The 16,929-nt window shown below is 51.1% G+C and overlaps 6 protein-coding genes across 6 annotated transcripts; 3 read left to right on the forward strand and 3 right to left on the reverse strand.

Annotated features, from left to right (window-relative positions):
• Positions 1-1,486: 1,486 nt before the first annotated feature.
• On the reverse strand, positions 1,487-1,955 carry N0V89_005613 (uncharacterized protein; the record flags this gene model as incomplete). Its single annotated transcript, XM_056214390.1, has 2 exons — positions 1,487-1,720; positions 1,809-1,955. The coding sequence occupies 2 exons, from the start codon at positions 1,953-1,955 to the stop codon at positions 1,487-1,489; spliced, it is 381 nt and encodes a 126-aa protein (XP_056071657.1).
• Positions 1,956-4,960: 3,005 nt separating this feature from the next.
• On the forward strand, positions 4,961-6,753 carry N0V89_005614 (uncharacterized protein; the record flags this gene model as incomplete). Its single annotated transcript, XM_056214391.1, has 5 exons — positions 4,961-5,261; positions 5,310-5,364; positions 5,413-5,580; positions 5,633-5,763; positions 5,864-6,753. The coding sequence occupies 5 exons, from the start codon at positions 4,961-4,963 to the stop codon at positions 6,751-6,753; spliced, it is 1,545 nt and encodes a 514-aa protein (XP_056071658.1).
• A 212-nt stretch (positions 6,754-6,965) lies between these two features.
• N0V89_005615 (uncharacterized protein) lies at positions 6,966-8,677 on the reverse strand (the record flags this gene model as incomplete). Its single annotated transcript, XM_056214392.1, has 3 exons — positions 6,966-7,289; positions 7,338-7,433; positions 7,481-8,677. The coding sequence occupies 3 exons, from the start codon at positions 8,675-8,677 to the stop codon at positions 6,966-6,968; spliced, it is 1,617 nt and encodes a 538-aa protein (XP_056071659.1).
• Positions 8,678-9,713: 1,036 nt separating this feature from the next.
• On the forward strand, positions 9,714-11,755 carry N0V89_005616 (uncharacterized protein; the record flags this gene model as incomplete). Its single annotated transcript, XM_056214393.1, has 4 exons — positions 9,714-10,496; positions 10,524-10,629; positions 10,678-10,913; positions 10,964-11,755. 4 exons carry the CDS (start codon positions 9,714-9,716, stop codon positions 11,753-11,755), a joined length of 1,917 nt encoding a protein of 638 aa, XP_056071660.1.
• A 281-nt stretch (positions 11,756-12,036) lies between these two features.
• On the reverse strand, positions 12,037-13,680 carry N0V89_005617 (uncharacterized protein; the record flags this gene model as incomplete). Its single annotated transcript, XM_056214394.1, has 1 exon — positions 12,037-13,680. The coding sequence occupies one exon, from the start codon at positions 13,678-13,680 to the stop codon at positions 12,037-12,039; it is 1,644 nt and encodes a 547-aa protein (XP_056071661.1).
• A 774-nt stretch (positions 13,681-14,454) lies between these two features.
• N0V89_005618 (uncharacterized protein) lies at positions 14,455-16,238 on the forward strand (the record flags this gene model as incomplete). Its single annotated transcript, XM_056214395.1, has 3 exons — positions 14,455-14,600; positions 14,765-15,707; positions 15,759-16,238. 3 exons carry the CDS (start codon positions 14,455-14,457, stop codon positions 16,236-16,238), a joined length of 1,569 nt encoding a protein of 522 aa, XP_056071662.1.
• Between the last annotated feature and the right edge of the window lie 691 nt (positions 16,239-16,929).

Below are 16,929 nucleotides of genomic sequence, written 5' to 3' on the forward strand. Positions count from 1 at the left end.
TTGCGGTTTCGCACACCTTTGTACTCCCACCAGCAATGCTCATCTCCCTGGACGTTTGATCATCAGAGTAGGGTTGCACTCCACCAACGGCAACGATGTACTCATTCATCGAAGAACCCATCCTTTCTTGAAAACACGGGACCAACTTCATCTATTCCGCGCAGTTGGACAATGCGTCTACCCACCAAGCTTATCAATTCTCGGAAGCGGCACCGCGAACGGCCCCCGTTTCTTGCGTGGACATATTATTTTCCGATGACCCCTGTTTCGGATTGCTGGGATAGCGGGCGACGGTGAAACGACGTTTCGAAACTGGCGTGGGTAGCTGCGGAACGGTTCATGCGGCCCATGATGACGTGACTTCGGTTCCATCTCACCGGGGCTTCCGAAAACCTTCAAGAATGCAGCATACCACCATGTTTCGCAACCCTTCCGCTACCGTTATAATCGGTTCATGTTCCAAGCGTAGGCTTGCAACCCAACTTGAACCGGATCTTTCAATTGTGCTTTAAAGCTCTTTTCTAGATTTTTCATCACGCTTCCGACCTCACTGTATCTGGCTTATGGCCCTCCTAATAGGTTTTATCAAAGCTTCGAAAATCATATGCATACCTAGTCAGGAGCCTTTTGCAACAGTATACAGATGATACGTAACCGGTACGACTCTATCACTCTGTCGGTGATTTCTGCTGCGGATCGCATCTTAGCAGATGTTGATTCTGTTCAGATACAATTCAGCAGCCTCAAGCACCGATGCCCGAGCTAGTCACTGATACCCACGAGAGTTCATTGTTCGTCGGCTGGTCGTATTCATCAACAGGCAGCCAGATCCCATTGCCAGACCGTAAGCTGCTGGCGCAGCTGCTGAGGACCAGAAGCTAGGTCTTCTGTCCGATGCACGAGTGGGTTAATTTAGATGCAGGTCACTGGCTGTAATTAGAGAGGTGACAAGACAGGCCTGTCGCTTCTGGTGGAGCTGGCGCAGGAATTGCCGCTTCAAAGGCTCCTCGCAATTCTCCCATAGTCACCAACTCTCCGACCTTCGTGAGTGACCATTAAGCAGTCTCATGCATCTGCCTACTTAAACCTGGAAGAAAAATGAGATAATACTAAAAGGTGCTTCTTCCAGAGACCTTTCCGACATGATACTTGCACCGCTACAGAAAGGGTTGAGGCACGTGGAGTTGGAGAAAGAGATAAAGCTGTTATCCGCTTATCTTCCGCAGGCTGTAAGTGAAGAGCATTTGGTCGAGTTACAAATGTGTGGTAATTCGGAGATCCAGTCAAGCATAGCGCAAAGTCTATGGCGGAAACAGATACGGAGGAAAGAAGCCTGGAAACAGGCCATTCGAAATGATGTCAAGGCAGTCATGCGACACGAGCATAACTTCTTATGTGATTACATTTCTGGTTCCCAAATTCCAATACATGCGCGGTAATGAAAAGTAACTGGAAATTCATACCACTAAGCCTTCACGCTATTTGCTCATACATAGATGTAGCAGAACTGTCCATCCATACCTCCGATGCTGTCTAAGAGGTCCCATGTGTTAGTCCGGTTCGCAGTCCAGTTGAGGTCCACATAGTCGTCCTGTGCTGGCGTCTCTGGAAGTACATTCATCCGCTTCTCAGGGTCTTGCATTTGCCAGATCCACCAAATTCTGTCTACCATGCCGTGGTGGAACCAGAACAAAGGGTCACCGGGCGAGCTGTAGAAGTCCTAGAAAGAGTCAGCATAGCCTCTGGCGCTAAAACATCGCTACTTGAATGTCTGTGGTAGGAGGTATGAAGGAGCGAGGTTTTCTTACACCACCAGGATCGCCGCCTATAGTGTAGTGCCCAGACATGTGCACCCCCCAGTCGTTCTTCTCTGGTATGCCTAGCATGTTTTGTTGGAACAAGTCGATAGTGTTGGCCTGCGTGATCAAATTGTACGTATAGTTTGCATAGAGCATTGCGGATGCCTAATGTAGTGCGTATGTCAGCGTGGGCGAACAAGTGAAATTAGTGCGGGGGAACTTTTGCATACATAATGGTTGACATCGCGTCGAAGGCAGCGCGGATTGTGCCCATAGCCATCCTTCTGGGGGTTGGAAGGAATGTCGGGCATCATCTTGCTGATAGGTCCCAGGCTCACGGTCATACTGACATAAAAATTAGATAGAGGAGAGTCTTCGAAGCCATCTTACTTACTTAGCAAAAGGCCCGTCCTTAACACAACCTCCGCCTAAGTCCGAAGGAATCACGTCGTAAGGTGGTTTGAAACCCGCACCATGGATCATAACTCCCGGATAGTCTGATTTCGCTCCATTACCTCCCATACTGGACATGTTGCCATTAAAAATGGGTGAATTAATAGGATCAGCGGCAGTGCGACCCCAGTTCCAGTACTTGGTATAGACGTTAGCACATTCAACCCACTCATGATTCAAGTATCACGTACTGGTTGATACCCCGTATAGCCACACTCTTCTCGAAGTGCCTTCTCGTAAGCCCAGACGTAGACACGATGAGCTGGGAAAAGATGAGGCTTGACCACATCATTAGCCATCACTTCAACATAATGTTCCTTTCAAAAGATGTACCGTTGAGTGTAAATGCATCGCTTGGGTTTCGTGGGTAAGAACGAAGTCGTCGTATCGGTTCATAACGCCGGGGTACTTCGTCTTATCCGCTTTCGGTGGCTTGGATTGTAGACAGAGTACGGCGCGAATGTACTCTTCGCGTTGGGGAATTGTCAGATCATGCCTTATCAGGTCAGACCATCGACAAGACCAACAGAGGCTTCTTACCATTCCTGTCGCTTGGCAGCTTTTTCGAGAGTGCAACCATTGCTATTGGGCTTCTTCGCGAGGTAAGCCTCGAACTTTGCCAAAGCTGCTTCCTCAAGTTTGTCGACGTCATCAAGAGGATATGGAAATCCGTCCGATCGACTGAAATAGTCAAGGTTAGTATACTTTCGCACTGGGTCGAAAATGAACAGTACCGATTGAGAGTGAACGAAACAGTTCCGGTAGGCCCGGCCCAAACCCTGGCTAAGAGGGAGGAGAGCAATGCGAAGCGCACGGTAGCCACCATGTTTTTCGATTTGGTAGAAGATGAGGGTTATTGCTACCAATTTCTGAAGATGCTCGCTCGGGCTGTCGTTCTCTTAAGTAATGCATGTGCTGTGGTATTATCGTGTGCCTCGAGTGTATCTGCACCGAAGATTGTTCGAAACTGCCGTATCCATACTTGGTAGTAGTACGTGTACATCGTAATATCTCAAGGCTGGGTCCAGTGCTCAAAGCTCTTAGTGCACCGCGTTCAATGCCGGGTGAAGTCGAGTATCCAATAGAGTACAACGGGGTGTTGGTGTGGGGTAAGATGCCATATGAGATCGTATGGGGATAACAGAAAGACGATTGAAATTTGGTGGCCGATAAAATATGGGAATTGGGGATGCACGCTAAGCCAATCATGACAATGCTATAAGTTGGGTTGAGTTCATTGATGTCGGCATATCGTTGACCATGTCAGATGGCTTGAGCCACCAAGTTGACTCAAATTCACAACCGCGAGTTCAACAACAACGTACAATTCCATCAATGTTTCGAAGAGATGGCAACATGGCGTGTTCCATGTCCACTGCAACAAAATAACATGCCCTTTAGGTTAGCGACCAGATAGAATCGATAAGGCACCGGGAAAGATATCTAGTAGATCCTGACCGCGACTGAGCGCAAGTTTAGTTCAATCAAGGACTCCTAGAAACCCGGATATCGAAGGTATTCAAGCAGTGGACGTGATTTGGCTCCAGTTCCAACACGTCTTCGACAGCTACGGCATTACACCCTCCCAGGAAGTACGGGTGCGTAGCGCGGATTTTCCAGCCTGTGGTTAGCTCAAACCCTTCTCAGGAACCTCAAAGGGGTGCTTTCCATAGTTTCTGCGCTGAATCTGCTATGGTTTACTGAGAACTTCCCTTCGCGCGGTGAAAGAGGCCCTTAAAAGTCCTATATCCATGTAAGGGGATTGGCTGTTACCCTTGTAACGATTTGCCGCTGAGTATCCGTACTTCCTGGGAGGGTGTAGAAGATACCGTGGAGGTCTCAGTGAAGCGCCCGGTCGTTTCTAGATCGAATGAAACGGACGGCTGAAAGGCTTCGTTGATTTCAGTCTCTATCATCGGAAAGAAGATGGAGAAAGGAATGCTGGCGTGGGGCTAGTGGGGCGATCTTACCCGGCAGGCCTTATGTAAGCATGTGCTTCACCCTTCCGAGGTCTGCCGTCACTCCTACAAGTTCTTCGCATGCATCAATCGATGAATACATCTCGCTAGCCCGACGAAGCTAAATGTCGAACTAGAAACGCATGCGCCTATTCGAAGAGCTGCCACGCATTGTTGATGGTATGGTCAACAGTTCTGCATCATGCTAAATGTCCATGCCTAGCCCGGCTCATATGTGCCTCGTAAAGAGCGTACTGATTTGCTACTTGTCTTCATTCCATCGTATATGCGCGTTCCCAGTAGCTCTTATTGTGGATTGTCTTAAAGTCCATCTGTAATAGTAGTCCATGGCAGGTACCTTTCGTCGCGTCGCGCCGGAGCCTCGGGCTATCTCTCCACGTTCTCCATTATTCCTCGGTCGCATGATCGACCGCCCGATGGAACTTTCCGCTTTCGCCATCAACACCGACTACCCCGCAAACTAGGTTGATTGATTACCTTACGAGCAGGGGCGCGGGAATTATGATAGGTGGAATGCAAGTCATTGCGGCGATGAACACATGCAGCACCATTTAGTGACGATGGAGCACAAGAAGCCGCGGAAACGTACAAATTCAAGAGCAAGCAGGTACAACATCTACAGCTCCACGGTAATCTCTCGCCTCGGTCATGTATGCAGAGTCGCTGCTCTTGCTTGGATGCTTGACGCTCACGGCTACAGCCAAAAGCGTCAAATCCCCGACTCCGCCAATGGGATGGAATACCTACAATGCTTACAATTGTAACCCTTCCGAACAGAAGGTCAAATTGAATGCGCAGGGTCTCATCGATCTTGGACTCAACAAGCTCGGCTATAACATCGTCACGCCGGATTGCGGCTGGAATGCTCGGTCGCGGGATAGCACGAATAAGTTGCAGTGGAACGCGACTTTGTTCCCCTCGGGCGGAAAAGCACTTGGTGACTACTTGCACGGGCTGGGCTTGAAATTTGGCCTGTACTCAGGCGCTGGATACCTCCAGTGCGGCTCGACGGATATTCCGGGTTCCCTTGGTAAGTACTAGACACAAGAAGTGTCGGTGGTTATTGACGTTGGCATAGGTTATGAGGACGTAGATGCTCAGTCGTTTAGTTCGTGGGGTGGCGATTCATTGAAGTGAGCATGCCTTAGGTTTGATCAGCGTAACTATCTGACTCTTGCGAGATACGATAATTGCTATGCGACATCGAAGACCATCATGGTCGACTCTGACTCAGCAGAAGCGAAGTCGCCTACGCGTTTCCAGAAGATGGCCACGAGTCTAGAGGCAGTAGATCGATCGTTCCAGTACTTCATATGCCAGTGGGGCATCGGAGAGAATGTGGGAAATTGGTAAACCTCTTCAGCACGAAATCCTTGTTATCGGAGCACTGACCTTCAATAGGGCATCGAAGATTGGTAATACATGGCGTATGAGCAACGATATATATAACGCATGGCGTTCCATATGGCGCATTACGAACCAGGTAGTGCCTTATTGGAGAGATACCAGGCAAGGTGCTTTCCCTGACATGGGTACGCAATGCCCGGGTACGAAGCCGATCTGTCTTAGACATGAACACTTCGTACCATCTCCGCTTTTATGACTTAGCTGACTTCGTACCTGCGCGTCTAGACATGTTGCTTGTCGGTTTGAATGTGCTCTCCGCCGAAGAAGAGCGCTTCCATTTTGGCATGTGGGCGATCAACAAATCACCTTTAATGCTCGGCGGTATTCTTGACAGTAAGCTGTCGAAAACATCGCTCGCCATCATCTCCAACAAAGAAGTCATCGCCATCAACCAAGACTCCCTCGGGAAACAGGCACAGCTCGTACGCCGCTACACTGTAGAAGAATGGGACATCTGGTCCGGTGAGCTCTCTGTTTCGCGAAAGGTCATTGGTATCGCGAACTGGAGGAACCAGTCTCAGACTGTTGTCGTAGATCTTGCGAGTCTAGGAGTCTCATCCGCCATAGTGCGCGATGTGTGGGCCGCTAAGGATGTCGGCTCGCTCTCCGGAACGCAGAGCGTCAATCTTGCAGCACACGAGCTGAAGCTGTGGGTTCTTTCCAACGTCACTACCGCTAGTACGCCCTCTTCTACATACTACCAAGCAGCGTCAGCAACATTGGCTGGGGGGACCTCAGTCACCACATGCCCTTCCGGCAAGTGCCTTCCTGCTGGCAAGAAAGTGGGTAACATCGGATCGGGAGCCACTGTCACTTTCAATTCTGTCGCCGCTAAGAAGACAAAGTTGCTCGTAGGCGTGGACTTCATCAACTACGACTATGCTTTCACGACAGCTTGGGACTGGGGTTCTAACACCAGGAATATGACCGTCGCAGTTAACGGTGGCTCGCCCAAGAGGTGGGCATTCCCTCTGTCGGGAGAAGACTGGTATGAGACTGGTCGGCTTAATGTTGAGGTTGATGGGCTCAAGGTTGGTTCGTCGAATCAGATTGTGTTTGCTAATGTTGATACTGCGTGGGCGCCGGACCTAGTCGGTATCGAAGTCTTCGGGTAAACTAGCAACCGCGTAGACACGGTCACGAAGCCCCCAGTCAATATGCACCATTCCATTGGAACTGTGGTATTTGAAAAATATGTCTACAGTTGCTAAGCGGTATCTTTACCTAAACGACGCCTGAACCTCTACCAAGAACTCCCCTAAGCCGACTTCTGCCAAAGCACCAAGCCAATAACATCGCCGAGTCCTGCTTTCTTAAACCATTACGTCTAGAATGGCGATGGGTTCGAGATCTTGTGCAACGCAGTACCTGTGCTACTCCAAGCCCTCTCGATCCTCCTGTATCGCTGGGCTATCCTGTCTCTCCTCTGCTGAGTAAGGCTACGATCACGCTGAGCCCGAGTGTTGAGGGCAGAGATGTCGCGAAGCTTTGTCGTGATCTCAGTCGAGAGGTTGTTCAGGCGTGTTCTCATGTAGCTGGTAATCCAGGCCTCCCACTTGTCATCGAGCTTCTGGTCCTTCCAGGCTTCACCTGGAGCATCTCTGTACTTATTGTTGTTCTTCTTGATTGCCCAGTAGTCTTGGGTGCTTGACTGCTAGTTGTTAGTTGTAGTCAATGAGGGTTCGAAGAAATTACTTACCATAAAACCACCTGTAGATTCCATCCTGGTGAGACGGTCGCTAATACGCTCGGCAACTTTTTCGAAACTGTCGCGGATATCGGCGTGGTTCATGTACTTGACAAGTCAGTCGATATTTTCCTGCGGAGATCAAGAAGTCTTACCTTAGCGAGGAGGATGCATTCTCTTAGCGCATCGACTTTACCCCAGTAATCCAGGTTGTTCCACGTCGTGCGGCCAATGCAGGAACCCGCGTTTGCTGAGAAGATGGACTCTTTCTTACGGTTAATGCCATGAGGCAAGAGCGCCAGTTCTTTTGTGTATTGATTCGTGCCAGGATACACCTCAAGCAAGTAGTCCATAGCTGTCTTGCCCCCGGTGCCTTTACGATCGTCCCAAAAGTCGCCCATGTACCTCTCAGCACGGACGGTCGTGAATTTACCAATTTGACCAGTGTTTGTATTCCGTGACCACCACGTCGTTGGCAGTCCGGATGCTGGAAGATGGACGTTGAGATATTCAAAGAACTGCTGGACAATTTGTGCATCCATGACGTGTTCGGTATCCCATCTCTCGCCGTTAACAAGACCGGCTCCCTGGGCAGCAGGATACCCGACTACCCTGAGATTGTAATCATCATCACAAGGATCGGGATCGCGGGTACCGTAAGCCTTCATGCCGACTGTTTGGTAGCGTCCTACACGAATGGCATCTCCACCAGTGGGATGTGTCGGAAATTCCATGTAGATTCTGCCAGCGTCCAGTGTCTTCCTATCACGTTTTTGAAGGCTCTGCGGTGTCTTGTAAGTGGAAGCAGTCAAGATGTAGGACTCGTAGATTCTTACTAGGATTTCTACTGTGAGATCTTCCTCTCGCTTGACACCCTTCTTTCCTTTGGTCTTCGTTCCCTTGCTCTTGCTGCCCTTCGCACCTTTCTTCGGCTTGCAGCTACCGTAAGGGTCCTTGGCAGACTTGGTCTTCGAAGCAGACTTCGACACACTCTTGGACTTGGTCGGGTTCAGCTTCGCTTTGGAAGTCACCTTAGGCTTCGCAGACTTGGTTTTGCTACCCGTCTTCTTCTTCTTCTTTGGTGTAGTCTTCTTCTTGGGCGTAGTCTTGGTAGGCTTACGAGACGTCCTGCTGCTACCACTTCTTCCTTTTCTCTTCACTAGTTCTGCAACAGGGACCAGGAACTCAGTGCCAGTATTTCCGTGAGGTAGATAATCACCAGCTAAAGAAGTAGTGTTGTGATCGTCGTCAATGATCAAAGCTGTGTTAATGTTCTCGGTTGGTGCAGCTGCAACTCCCATCCGGTACGCCAGAAGGCACACCGAAAGAACGCTCGCCGTGTTAAGACGCATCTTGGGCACCAGCCACTAGACTAAAAATGATGATAAGAGTTTAACCAATGAGTGAATGTAAGTAGTGGCAAAAAGAATGGACGCCTTTTTAGGCAAGAAACGAAAGTTACGACACAGTTAAGCGATAATCTTCCATGGCTGCCACGGGGGGCATCTCTTTATGTATCCAGGCTGTCGGACATCGTATAGTGCAGTTTCCTTAGCCTGAAAATCTGTGGTGCGATGAAATAACATCCGATGGCGAGTGCACTACGACCACCACAAGGCGCGCCGCCCAGCGGAGAATCCTTCTTGATTGGAAAATCCGGGTGCAGCGGTTCCCATAATCAAGCAATGGGTAGGAACAGGGTTAGCCTCCTCCTGCCTTCGGCATTCGTGGGTGTCGGTACTTGGCCCCATAAAGCGGTACCAATTAACATTTCCACCCCCAAGTTCTGGGGCTGCAGCGAAGTCCGGAGTGGGTGTCTGATGTGCGACTCATTGCAGGGACAGGGGCTCGTATTTGGGGTATGGGGGCCGGGAACGCTTCGCACATTTCTCTTGCACATTGCGAGAAGAGCAAGCGCTCCTCATGCTAGTGAATTGCGGTTCGACGCTTTGTTGCAGTGAAAAATGCTATGGACCCGTTGTTGATGAGCGCGCTTCGCTGAATTCCACGATGTCCTCCACTGCCTGCCTCTGGAGCATTTGGGTGGACAGCTACCCAGGTATGAAGTCCTGAGACTATTCTCGGAACTCGCGTTGATGTTCGGATCCGATCGGGATCGGTCGCGTTCCAACGTATCGGAATTGCAAACGCGTTGGTGCGACATCGACGCTGGGTTTAGATGCTGACGTAGCCTTGGGTGCCTCGTTCGCCTAACAGCCCCGCCGCTACGGACATTACCCTTACGCGCCCCCTGTCAACTCTAATTTGGCATACTCGAACGCGCCAGTACACCTTTGGCCTATCTTTGACGTCGCCGCTCAAGCTTGAAAGGAAACGGGCATAAAACAAAGACACCGCGACTAATTGGACGCTGCATATACCGGACCCATGGCAAACCTGGAGGCGCTTCCAAGTGAACTTCTGGCTCGGATTATTTCGTTCTCCGACAGGAATTCACTTGCACAGTTCAGACTCACGAGTAAGAGATTAGAAGAAATTGCAGTTGCAAAGCTGTTCGAAAGAGTTACGCTTTATGCTCATTGGGCAAAAGAGAGCGATGACGAGGAGGAAGAGAAGGCAGACTGCGATCACAATCACGGAATTGATACCGAAGATACCGAAGAAGTCAATCGAAGAGACACTTTCAAGAGAAATGATCAAGCAGTGGAACAAGACGAAGCAGGCGACTTCACAGCTGGGTCAGACCTAGAGCAAGATCAAAGAAACGTAGTCGAAAGGTCTAATCGAGCAATGCAACAAGACGAAGAGGATGGGTTTGTAGCTGGCTCAGACATAGACGAAGATGACCTACCTGAAACTGGAATGGATGGCGACTTGGAACTTAGACCACGTATTCGTGATGAGGGCTCCAGACAGGAGCAATCGACAGACGAGATTGATTTGTTTGCAGAAAAAACAAACCAGCTGTCCCCTCACCCCGACCCTTTTAGCGGACGACTTGATGACTTCCAACTGTACGAGGAGCAATGCCGGCAGAAGTGGGAAGCAAGCAGGCCTCAGTGGGCCCGTGAAGATTTCCCCGGCCCCTCTGACTACGATGCCACTGTGTTCAGAAACATTATGGAGAATGATCGACTGAAGAAATACGCAAAGGAAGTGCAAGTGTACACTTGCGAGACGCACTGTGTGAGCAGGAACATCACATTGCAGGTCAGATTAAGCTAATGGTTGTGACAGGACCATCACCCTAGGACTAGAGCCGACTTGTATCGTGAATCATGGCCAAGGCCGAATTTCCACCCTGTCTATAAAGAATGCGTCGAACGGCTTGCTGAGTTTCCAAGTTTGTGTGGATTGACAGTGCATTTCGATCGCCATGGAGCTAGATCAGATGATGATGAGGTTTTCCAAGATGCGGATTTCCAACATAAGTGGTTAGAACACATTGTGCAGTCAACCAACAACAACATAAGCAATATCGCCGTTCGCCACTATGAGAACCCACAAGATGAAGAAGGTGCGGAAACCCATACGCCGCATTTCTTGCATAAAGTCGCAACAGCTTCCTCATTGCGACTAAGTGTGAAGCACGAGGAGATGCATCCAGGTTCGGGTACAACATATCGCGTAAGTTGCCCTACTGTAAAACATCTTGAAAATCATCCTGACTTGTCAAGGATGGCCGTATACACCCCTTCTGGAAGACTTTCCCAGCCCAATTACTCCAACCAGCCAGCGATACCCTCACAACCCTCGTCCTGTACTCCGACCTGCCCCTCGGGTGGTTTCCGAAACTCGACCTTCGAGCTGTGCACCTCCCAAAACTGTCATCGCTCACACTCGGCCACCATGTTTTGCACCACGATCACCAAGTAAACTGGATCATATCGCACCGTGACACACTACGCGAACTGATCCTCGACCGATGCTCCGTACTCTACCAGATTGGCTGCAGCATCCACAACTGGCTAGACGATGATGGTTATCCCAGGAACGTCGACCAATTTGGAGAGTACGGATACTCAGCTGATCCCAATGATGAAGACCCTGCGGAGTTCGAGCGTGAGCTCCTTTTGAAGTCCAATGATGTCCGCTGGCATACCGTGTTCTCCCGCTTCGCATCCTCTCTTCTCAACCTGCGAGAGTTCCGCTTCGGAAGCTCGACGGAGTGGGATTTCAATACCACGACTCGCCATTTTCGCGCTGGCGCGGTTACTCACATGCCTATCATTCCCTGGGAAGACGAGCACAATATCAAAAGTGGGCTGTTTGAGGAGAGATATGTCATCTGGGACGATTGGCAGAACGAGTACCGCTCGAAGTGGTTCGAAAAGGATTCGCGTGGAAGAAACAAGTTTGGGGACGGGTGGCAGGATGAGTGGCTGGCAAGGTTGGAGGATTATCCCTGGTGTGGGAAGGAAGATGGAGATGCACTGCAGGCATTACTACAGGCTGTTGAGGGTCGATAAGGTGAGGGACAAACGTAGGACGAACAAATTGAACAGGTAGTTTATCATAGCGTAAGCATCCTTGAGATCTTTTCGGAGATGCCTCATGTATCCTATGATGCATCCTTAAGGCCGCGGAAGTAAAACGTGAATGCTCACAACGCCCAATCAGATCACAAGGATCAGGCTAATATAAACCGTCCTGTACGTGAATGTCGAGAACGATGCTGCCGCACATGACGCGATTCGCTGCGAGTTTCACTACGCTCCTTTCGCTTTCGCGGCTCTCCCTTCTCGGCGAGTCATGGAAATTGTTCGAAGGGCAAATTGATCTGCTCAGTGATGTGCTCTAGGATGGCTAAGATCTTCTCGTCCTCGAATCTTCTACCTATTAGTTGCAGACTGACGGGGAGCCCGTCGAATTCTTCCGGATCCCACAATTCCCGGTTGTATGTGTCGTGTTCACTGAGCGATTTGGGGTCCCCCACCCACTTGTCTATCTGCTTATCCACCTTCGTTACAGGAAACGCAACGCTAGGATAGTCGAGCAGGTTCCATTGCGAAGTATACCACCAGTACTTCGCTGTGTTGTGCTTGGGTGCCACACCTGGCCCGACAGGGCAAAGTACAGCGTCTACGCCTAGCTCGTTCCAATGCAACGCGTACTCCTTGCGATATGCCTCGCGCTCCTCTAGCCAGTATGTCACTTCGCCGACATCGAGCTTCTTGACGCACGCATTTTGCGTGATGATCCATTCGGATAGCGGTCTCCAGGGCTCACCTGAAGAATTGATGGCTTCACCGTCTGCTTCGCCGCCATCGGTGAAGTAGAGTGATGCGATGATGGCCCAGGCTTCTTCGTGTAGATAGGGTTTGAAATCCACGATTTCGATGCCTTGCTCTTGGAGGCGGTCTGCCACCGTCTTCAGAGCTCGGGTTATTGGCGGGTGGGGCCTTACAATGCGGTCGTCCCATAGCACGCCGATTCTCAATGGGCGGTCTTTTGGAAGTACAAAACTTCGCCAGGGAAATGGTAGTAGGGCAGGTTCAGTCAGCCATGGCTGCGAATCTATGACTGTCTTCATGAACAGCTTGAGACCCGATAAAGACACCGACATGGGACCCAGGACAGATTCGACGGTATCAGCACCAGCCATTATGTAACCCCAGCCATCCGTCGGTATCCGGAAAGCCGTCGGTTTGATACCATACACGCCGCAATTCGCGGCCGGGCTGCGTATCGAGCCGCCCACATCAGAGCCAATTCCAAGGCATGAGCCGTGAAGAGCAAGTAGGGCTCCTTCTCCGCCTGAACTGCCACCAGCAGAGAGGTTGCTATTATACGGGTTGTTTGTGACACCGTATAGATTTGAGTCGGTTTCGAGATGCATCATCGTTTGTGGTATAGTAGTCCGGCAGTGAAACACAGCACCGGCTTTGCGTAGGACCTGCAGGATGTGTGCATCCTCTTTCGGAACATTGTCCCAGTGGGAAATGTAACCGGTAGTGCAACGTAGACCTTCGAACCCTACATGCTCTTTGACACTAATCGGGAGGCCGTGCAGAGGGCCTATGGGTTCTTGGTGTTCTTGGAAGTACGCGTCGAGTTCTTTCGCCCGCTCCAAGGCTTGCGTTGCTAGAAGTTCGGTGAGACAGTTGACAAGGCCCTGTGCGACAGCAGCTCGTTGTAGATAGGCAGTGGTGACATGAAGCGCGGACAGCTGGCCAGTGGAAAGCAATGAGAGAAGTTGCTCGGGGGGCAAGTCGGTGATGGATACAACTTGGGGATGCAGGAGCTTTTGTGGAATCGACAAGACATTCTTAGGCAGCTCTGTTGGTATTTTGGGTGCTGGTGGATGAAGCGTGCTGATAGTCGAATCACGATATACCTGGGCTTCCTCGGCTACTTCTTTCCATGGTCGCTCCGGCTTCGCTTTGGGGGCCATCTTGACCGATCAACGGTCCCGAGCAAATTTCGAGGTGGTGTAGATCTGGGATACTGCAACGTGGATTGCGCGTGCGGTGCTCAGCTCTGCCTTTATAGCAACCTCGCAGGAGCTGTCAACCCACCAGGGCAATAATCCGAACAGTCATGGTGAGGGGCGCGACGCATGGCGGGCCGAGATGCAGCTGCACGAGAGCGATGCGGGTCGTGCTGATTGGATCGCGCGGTGAGGCTGTTGCCAAATTTCATGAGTCGCTATCGCATTCGTTTTCGCTTGCAAGCGGGAGGAACTGCTTTTGAGTAGTGGCAGAAATGGCAGGGATCACGATGACGGTGACAAACGTGGCAGCCACTGTGGCGGCGGCCGCTATCGATAGGGGCCGCGTCCAAAGTTTGTCGCAGAAAAAAAAAGCAATCGTCGAGGGAGACTATCACACTCGCGCTTCTCCCGCTCTCTTTGTCTGCAATCGGTGTGCTAGAGGACTTTCACTCGCTGGTCCTTCCTTCCGCTATAGGTAGATAGCCAATGAAGTCATTGTTTCTTTCACGTCATCTTTCGACCCCGTCGCGCCTGCCTTCGCTTCATCTGCAGCGTGCCTTCTCACCTCAACCACAGCTTTCGACCCTAACCTCCTCCGTAACTCTTTCCCCTCTCAATCAACCACGCCACATCTACACACTCTTCGGAGCAATGCCACCTCCACCCAAACGTCGAGGCGGCGGTCGCGGCGGCCGTGGTGGAAAGCGACCCGGGTCGCCATACACGGTACGAAACATGAGCGACGGGCGGCCACCGCGCGCCACACAGGAGCAGGGGCAGGAGCCTCATGCGCACGCGCGTGCGGCACCTACAGCAGATACGCAACCTCGCCTTATCGCGACGGAAGGTCAAAAACCCTTCTCAGACATGAAGGACACTCTGTACGTAGCTTGGGAGACACCCTACAGTCGAGAAGCCAGAGCTCGAGCCTGTTGGCCTCTACGTTACCTGTTTTGGGGTGACGTAGAGTACTCGGACTCTTGGTATGCGCACATCCCCTTCTCCGCCCTGAATGTCATGAGAGATTTGTTGCTGACTTGAATAGTCACCCTGCCCTATTAGAAGGAGTAGACGCGATGGGCTTCAAGTTCATGTCTCCAGTACAGGAGAAGGTATTCAGCGAACTGCCATCGCTTTCATCTGATTGCTTAGTTCAGGCCAAGACTGGAACCGGCAAGACGGCGGCCTTCCTGCTTCCGGCTATACAGAATCTTCTATCTGGCAATATGCCGCGTCGTGGCGGTGTTGGCATCCTCGTCATTTGCCCTACGCGTGAACTCGCTCTGCAAATCGCCAAAGAGTGCCAGGATATAACTTCGCGTCTACCGCAAAAGCTTGACTGCCACACCGCCTTCGGTGGCACTCAGCGTGCTTCGAGCTTGAAGCGCTTCCTGAGCGGCAACCCGAGTATTCTGGTGGCCACTCCAGGTCGTCTTGACGATATTCTAGGCGAGGAGGAAGTTCGGGAGAGATTCGAAGGTCTCAAGACGCTTGTACTGGACGAAGCTGACCGTATGCTGGACGCTGGTTTTGCGCCCGCGATCCATAAGATTCTGAAACGGCTACCTCCCAAGAGCAATGGCTGGCAGGGCATGTGCTTTTCGGCGACTCTGCCGGAACGCGTGAACGATGTGGTGAAATGTGTGCTGTTCCCTGGCTATACCTCGCTCTCAACCATCGACCCCAACGAAGCCCCGACAGTTGCTCGTGTTCCCCAGTTTTCTGTGTTGTTGAACTCGGTCAAGCAAACCTTCCCAGCTCTCCTAGCGGTTCTGCAGAAGGAGTACGAGTCCAACCCGGATGATTTCAAGGTCGTCGTTTTCGGGACCACCGCCAACGGCGTAGGTATGCTCTACGACCTCTGCAAACTGGCCCTACCTCAATTCAGGACGTTCGAGCTACATAGCCGTATGAGTCAAAACTCTCGGACCCGGACCACCGGCGAGTTCAAGGAAGCGCCCCGTGGCATTTTGATTGCCTCTGATGTGGTAAGTACAACGTTGCGTGTTGCCCGAGGCTATACATACTAAGAATCATAGGTCGGGCGCGGCATGGACTTCCCCAACGTCAGTCTAGTAGTCCAACTTGGTCTCCCCATGGATACAGAACAGTATGTTCATCGAGTCGGACGCACAGCACGAGCTGGTCGGGATGGCAGAGCGGTCATCATATTGTTCTCCAACGAAAGCTTCTTCATCAACACCAATCCCACTCTGCCTATAAAGCCCTACCCAACAGACATCGTGGCCGAGCTGCCCAAGTACCAGGCACTGGTTGACAAATCGTTCCCCCGGGTCGACGAAGTTGCTAAGGCGAAAGCTTACCAAGCCTTCCTCGGATACAACAAAACGTACCTCAAGAAGTTGAAGTTGCAGCCGAAAGAACTCGTGCAGCTTGCCAATGACTACGCGTACGCAATGGGGTGCCCCGAGCCTCCAATGATCGAGAAGAAGGTCGTGGGCAAGATGGGATTGAAAGGAGTACCTGGGCTAAGAATCGGCACGAGGGAGAGAGATTGATGTGGTGTTGAGACAAATATCGTTGGTGCTTGAGATCGCGATCTTGAGAAATTGATATTGGATTGGACGTTTGGAGCTTTTGATAGGGAAGGGTGAGGTTCTAGCTTCAATACCACGTTACTCGTGGGGCCGGATGAGGGACACAGCACACCTTGTTGGTTCACTTCCACTTTTCGGCTTTGATGAGACGCGCTGAGAAGCGCGTCTCGTATCAACTGGAAGTGATTGGATCGCGTATGTCGCAACACCCACGGAAGAGTCCGCAGTGCCTTCGGCGCAACGGTGACATGATCCGATCTCTAGCCGCCGTTGATCATCGCAAATCTCGGCTTTTGATGCGGCGTTCAGCCACGGTTCGATCACCGCCCGGTTTCGGGAAGTTCAAAGTGGTACGAGGCAAGGGATGGTGACGAATGTGCCGAAGGTCAATTACACTTCCCAAAAATCAAATCAAAGTTCCCTCATACTCATTCTCATGGATGAATCTCGACTGCGAGCCTTTGCGAACTATCAGCATCGGTTCACCATTCTCTTCTGCAGTGTTCCAGAACAGCTTGTCGCATGTCGTAAAAAGGTCACGATGCACATAGAGGCCGGCCTCGACGCTCAAAGAAGATGTCAATGAGTGAATTGCGGATGGTTACACGAGACAGCCACGTTTCTGTTCTGCCTGTCGGTAACGCCGTTAAAA

The sequence above is a fragment of the Didymosphaeria variabile genome, assembly GCF_027946475.1.
Source record: "Didymosphaeria variabile strain IMI 356815 chromosome Unknown scaffold_4, whole genome shotgun sequence".
NCBI classification, from domain to species: domain Eukaryota; kingdom Fungi; phylum Ascomycota; class Dothideomycetes; order Pleosporales; family Didymosphaeriaceae; genus Didymosphaeria; species Didymosphaeria variabile.